The sequence below is a fragment of the Ipomoea triloba genome, chromosome 7 (genome assembly GCF_003576645.1).
Source record: "Ipomoea triloba cultivar NCNSP0323 chromosome 7, ASM357664v1".
Taxonomy (NCBI): domain Eukaryota; kingdom Viridiplantae; phylum Streptophyta; class Magnoliopsida; order Solanales; family Convolvulaceae; genus Ipomoea; species Ipomoea triloba.
In genome coordinates, this window is record NC_044922.1 from 26,432,302 (window position 1) to 26,438,837 (window position 6,536).

General features: G+C 33.6%; 1 protein-coding gene across 1 annotated transcript; it reads left to right on the forward strand.

The window, feature by feature from the left end:
- The first annotated feature begins 1,189 nt into the window (after positions 1-1,189).
- LOC116024419 (squamosa promoter-binding-like protein 6) lies at positions 1,190-5,898 on the forward strand. The gene is made up of 3 exons (XM_031265311.1): positions 1,190-1,764; positions 3,050-3,153; positions 5,477-5,898. Exons 1-3 carry the CDS (start codon positions 1,190-1,192, stop codon positions 5,896-5,898), a joined length of 1,101 nt encoding a protein of 366 aa, XP_031121171.1.
- The last annotated feature ends 638 nt before the right edge of the window (positions 5,899-6,536 follow it).

Below are 6,536 nucleotides of genomic sequence, written 5' to 3' on the forward strand. Positions count from 1 at the left end.
TTGAGCATCTTCTCCATGCTAGGAAGCTTGAATTCGTGGATGTGGGTGTCCGAAGGCTGCGAATTGGCTCAGGTCGACCACTATGGGTACGGTTCTTGGGTCTGATGAGGAATAGGAATATTGGGTTTGTGGGGGACTCTTTGAATGAGTATTTCTTGGTTTCTTTTCTGTGTATACAGAGTGGTGAATAAGGGTGCTAAGAAGTGGAAGAGAAAAGGGGCTTGGAGAGGGGCATTTTTTTACCATATTTAATTTCATAGTTGGCTATCATCATGCTGTCCTGCTTGCAGAATATGTGTATGTACATTTACAAGTTAACAAATCTTCAAAGCACAGGAATTACAGACATGTATTTGAACAAATCTTTGCCTTTAGCCAACGTGGTTCTTCCCCACCCGGACTCTTCAAAGTAGAGGAATTACTTCAGCGAACACATGTTCAAAGTGGCGCTTCTCCGGAGCTCGATCCAGACGCGGCGGCCGGAAGATGCGCTTTTCTTGTTCATGCCCTTTTCCATCAACGGAATGCCCAACCACCCCGACCTGCAATCCGCCGCCTCCATTTCTGATTTCGTCGCCGGATACTCTGTCAGAGTCAACTTGGAGTTCGAATTCTGGAATGCTTCCGACGACGCCGATCATTTCTACGCCTACTGTCAAGAGATTGGAGTCCAATTTGGTGTTTGTATGTTAGGTCTAGAACGCTGCAAGAAGGAAATGGGATGAATTGACGCAATTACCCTTGTCTATAGACAGAGGAACAAAATTGTCCTCGTCACAATAAGTGTGTCCAAAATGTGGCAAAATTTTGTATGGAGGACTAAAATTGTCAAAGCCCCTATAAGTCTAAGACCATAAAAGGAATTAACTCTTTCTTTTGGGTTATAACAGAAACTCACAGTCACTATCCAAAAGTATATATTAATAAATCTATGTGTTGTGATCCTAATCGACAAAGGATCAGCAAGTCGAACAACATTGTAGTTACTAAGTCAACAACCTGACCAACTTGATTGGGATTATGTTTGGTTGTGGTTAATTGTTCTTGAATTGAATTTATGTTAGTTTCATGTTGTGAAGAACAATCAACTAATGTCGTCTTCTGTTTTGCTGTTCTTTTGTCCTTTCTTCTTCCTTGTGGTGATAGCTCATAAAACTAGGTTTTCTGCAACTTCATCAGCAAGCCAACAATGGAGGAGCCTTGGAGCCATGGTTTGGATAATGAAGGAAGCCTATTGTTCTCGGAATATGATGTGCAAGTAAACGCATTCTCTGATTTCGATAAGAACATCATTATTGCCCCTAGTTGTGAGGAAATTAATGAAGGTGCAGATTTCGTGGAACTATGGACCAACAACAACAATAACATTGACAGTAATTTTACTAGTAAAATTATATTATCTAATGGTAATAATAATGATAATTTTAGTAGTATAATGATGTTTTCTGATGATGATATGAACAACAATAAGTGGAAAAGAATACCAGCAATTGAATCCAGATCTGAAGAATGGTGCAATGGCTATGGAGGATTATTGGAGAGTTATGGGCAATCTGCATTGGCTAAGAAGGAGAAGATGATGATGATCACAGGTTTTAATCCCTGTAGTCAAATCCCAATAATGTGCCAAGTTGATGGGTGCAAAATGGATCTTAGTTCCTCCAAATACTATCACCAGAGGCATAGAGTCTGCGTGGACCACTCCAAAACCACCAAAGCCATTCTTCATGGTGTTGAGCAGAGATTTTGCCAGCAATGTAGCAGGTAAGTGGCTTATACTAATGGTACCAAGTACAATCACTTATATCATTTATTATTGTTTCAACAATCACTTATATCATTTATTATTGTTTCAACTTATGTGAAAGTAGGACTCACTTTCGAAAGTAAGAGAGTATTGCAAGGATAAATTTAGCCTTATATTTAATTGTATCAGGTTTTATATATATTACGTACAAATAGTATATAGTACAATCATACCAATACTAGTATCATCAACATCATAAAAGTTTACTTGTATTTTATATTAGAGTTAATTCCAGCAATGGTCCTCCGACTATGTTGATTTTCCAAAATTAGTCCCCGACCTTTAATTTGGACAATTTAGGTCCCTTGACTTTCAAATTCTTTCCAATGTTGGTCCTTTCGTCAAATTTTGGTTAAATTGAGGTCAAATGAAGGGGTAAAATTATCCGTTCACTTGTATACTCGTATTTCTTCTGTCCTATACGCTATATATATGAATATAATATCAGTCGAAGAGACATCAACTAAGATTATATGGCTTCGATTGAGACTTCGACTGAGATTATATTCATGTATACAGCATATATGACATGAGAAATATGAGTAATAATACACTAAACATGTGAACAGACAATTTTACCCCTTCATTTGACCTCAATTTAACCAAAGTTTGACGAAAGGACCAACATTGGAAAGAATTTGAAAGTCAAGGGGCCTAAATTGTCCAAATTAAAAGTCGGGAACTAATTTTAAAAAATCAACATAGTCGGAGGACCATTGCTGGAATTAATTCTTTTATATTATATTTGCTTTTGTTCTTGGATATCTTTCTAATAAAATCTTTAGTGATGAAAATGATTAGGTATTTCAAGAAAATTAAGTCAAGTATACTATTTTATTCATAATTCATTCCTATGTTTCATTCATTAAGCTATTTACACATGCAATATCCTCACACTTTTAAATTTTAAGTGTGGGCTCTATTACCTTGTCATCACATCCAAACATAGCATTGATTGTTACACAAGTATGGAAAATAAAATTGTGTCTCACTATAGTTTTCGACTTAATAATAATCACTTATTCCAAACACACCCTCTCATGGGTATAGATCAGATTGCCTTAGTGATTCTTGATTCTATGAATCAACAGGGAAAATATGATAGACATGAAATTATAATCAGAATATATATAATTTGACGTGGTATTTTTGAAATATCAATTCTTTCTCAAATATATATAAATGACAAAATATAAACCTTTACATTAACTAGTGGATGGATTATATAATTGTTGCATGCAGGTTTCATTTGTTAGCAGAATTTGATGATGATAAACGCAGTTGTCGGAAGCGTCTTGTCTGCCACAATAAGCGCCGCAGAAAGCCCCGCTTATATGCTCACTGGGGTAATCTTTATATATTTTATCTATTCTATGTTGTCTTATTAGGCTTTGTATTCAAATAAAAACACTTTCTTAACTGAGAACATGCGAAAGGGCATGAGTGCATACAAGGTTCACACTTGTGTGAGACTGTCTCACGGATCCTTATTCATGAGACGGATCGGGTCGGGTCAAAGCACCATACAAATGTCATACTTATATGTGCAAATCTCACACTTATATGCTCAAATATAACACTAATCAAAAATACAATTTTTGTTACTTATAAGAGAAAAAGTAATACATTTTTCATAATAAGTAATATTAACAAGTGCCTCTCACTTATATGGGCAAATATAATACTTTTGAGGAAAAATGTAATACTTTTAAATCGAAGTGTAAAAGTATTGTATTTTCCCTTAAAAGTATTACATTTACCCTAATAAGTAACAAAAATTTTATTCCTTATTAGTATTACATTTGAGCATATAAGTATGGCATTTGTGCATATAAGTGTTACATTTGCATCTTGACCCCACCCGACCCGATCCGTCTCATGGTGAGACGGTCTCACACACGTTTTTGCCAATCTATTCAAGAACTTGTTGGAAATTTTAGTAAAAATGACAACTTTGATTGGTCATTTAATTTTATGGTATAAATATATGTGAGAGTCACATCCGATTTGGGTCAGGTCAAATTAAATTTGCACTCTTTGTAGTAAGAAGGAGAAATTGATGTATATTGTAGGCTAAAAACGATTAAGGAGTGAATAAGAAATTAATTCTGAATGTGAATTTATTGAAGATAAATCAAATTTTACGGTATGAAATGGTGCAGTCAGCTTTCAGTAGACATTCGGGAAGTGCTAATTAAGCACCTCCGAAAAAGTGCTAGGAAGCACCTCTCGTAAAGGTGCTAATGTAGCACCTTCCCATAACGACGCTACGAAGAGTAGCAAATTAATTGCACATTAATGTCCTTGTATTTCTGGTTTCTTTAGTATTTAGACTCTGTTTGGCAAAGCTTATTTAGGAGCTTATAACTTATTTTAAGCTACTAATAAATTAAAATAAGTTATAAGCTCTGTTTGGTAATGTTCTAAAATAAGCTAGTAGCTTAAAATAAGAGCTTATTTTTGAACGCTACCTAAAGTAGCGTTTCAAAATAAGCTAGTAGCTTCTTAACTTTTTTTCCATCTTTAACCTTATTATTTTAAATGTTTTCAAATATATGCTCTTACTTTATATTTTATTAAAATATATTGATTTCACTATTTTATTTTTAAATATATAAACAATCCTATTTAAATTTAAACTATTTAAATTGTATGAAGATGTCCGTTTTAGTCTTTTTTACATTTATTAGCTTATCAAAAAGCTAATTTTACCAAACACTTTTAAGCATAACAGTTAGCTTAACAGCTCTTCAGATTTCAACTTCGAGCTTATAACTTTTCAGTTTTTAACTACTTTTCAGCTTTCAACTATCTTTTCAGCTAGGTTTGCCAAACATAATTTTAATGAGATTGGACATGCTCATTTTCAAAAAAAAAAAAAAGTGTTAATTAAGCAGCTAACGAAAGGTGTTTCGAAGATTACCGAAAAGTGAAATACTTTCCGGTTAGTATCAACCAGTCAGGTGTTTTGAAACAAATTATTAATATGGTTGGTACAAATTAATTGTGTATTAATTGCATAATCGCAAATAATTATTTTGATATAAGTATGTCTATTTCAAACGTTATAATCCAATTATTAATTGGATTTATTGTGCCATGAATGCTAAGATTTAAATCATCTCCTATGTTCAAAAAAAATATTCGTGTATGTGTGTGTCTATATATATATATATATATATATATATATATATATATATATTATTTTTGTAAAATCAGCTTATTCCCCCAACAAATCACCACCGTCATCCAAGCATATATCTAGGAATAGATTGTGTATACTCATGTAGAAAATTGTGTGCACTCATAATTGTTGTGGCAATGGTATCTTTTTCTTCCCAACCAATACAAAATTGAAATACAGGCATGAAATTCTAGCTATATACAAATGAAAAAATATGCTCACCTTCGTAATTAGGTTGAAATTAGATTGCCAAGACCTTATGGACAAGTAGCACTCTCATATATGACCATATGGAAGGTTGTGGGTTCGAGTCTCAGTGGAGGTGGTATTGACTCTTTGTGCTTCAATTGAAAAAGTAGTTATAAACAAATACTGCATTATAACCGAATCTTCTAATTCACTCCAACCAAATTAGCAATAAGGTAATTAATATGACATTCATGGAATCAAGACACCCCTAAAAGTTGTAATGATGCATATTGCAGATGCAAGCTTATTATTGGAAATGGCTTCACAAGGGGCATCTCCATTTCTTATTCCTGAAATACTTTCTCGGAATCCCAGCTTTTGCCAAGAACAGGAGAACAAGACAAGTAAAAATAGGCATAGTATGTTGTCATTCTATGATGCCCTCCCAGCCGCCGGCAACCTCGTAGAGATGTTGTCGCCGGTTCAAGAACTGTCCGGCGGGGAGAATTCCGGCAGTGCTTTCTCTCTTCTGTCTGCTTCCCAGACCAGAGCAGACGATCATCATCGTCCTGACAGCAAAAAATCAAAGAATTATATGAATTACAGCAAAAAACGTTTGAAGGCATCTCGGCCAGGAAGGAGTGGACCGATCATTTATCTGCAGCAATTGTCAACCCATTTCCGACGAGTGGAGCAGCAGAGAAGCTCAGTGAATTAAAAATTAAAATAAAAAAAAAATTAATCATGTAAAAATAGTTACATATTAGAGAATGACAAAATTTGTGGGAACTTTATAGGGATGGGTTATGAGGATAAAATTAGAAAGTCATAACCATTGCCTCAAACCGCCAATTATTTCTCACAACTGGAAACAAAATCTTATTTTTCTTATTTTAACAACCATAACTTCACAATCAATATGAATAGTCCACACATGAAAAAGCTTACAATGGATTACAATTATTAAAAAGGATTCAATACTCCAATACTCCATGACTAAAATTGATAACTTTAAAAATCAAAGACTAAAATTAAAAATTAGTCATTTGTAATTAACTCAAAATTAAAATAAACTCAATTTATGACATGACTTTTAATTCGATCAAAAAACTTCAACCATTTCAAATGAAGTTCTACGTATGAATGCTTTCTCTAGGACTATATGGTAGATATACCCCTACTTTTAACACTTAAAAACACTCACTCTCTGATTACATATTAAAAAATATAAAAATTAAAAAAAAAAAAAAGTTAGTGTCTAATATTTTGTCACACACTGGAATCGTCATTTTGTGAGTGACAATTGTAGAGTTAATTAACCAAACGCACTTTCTTTAAAAAAAAAAAAAAAAAAAA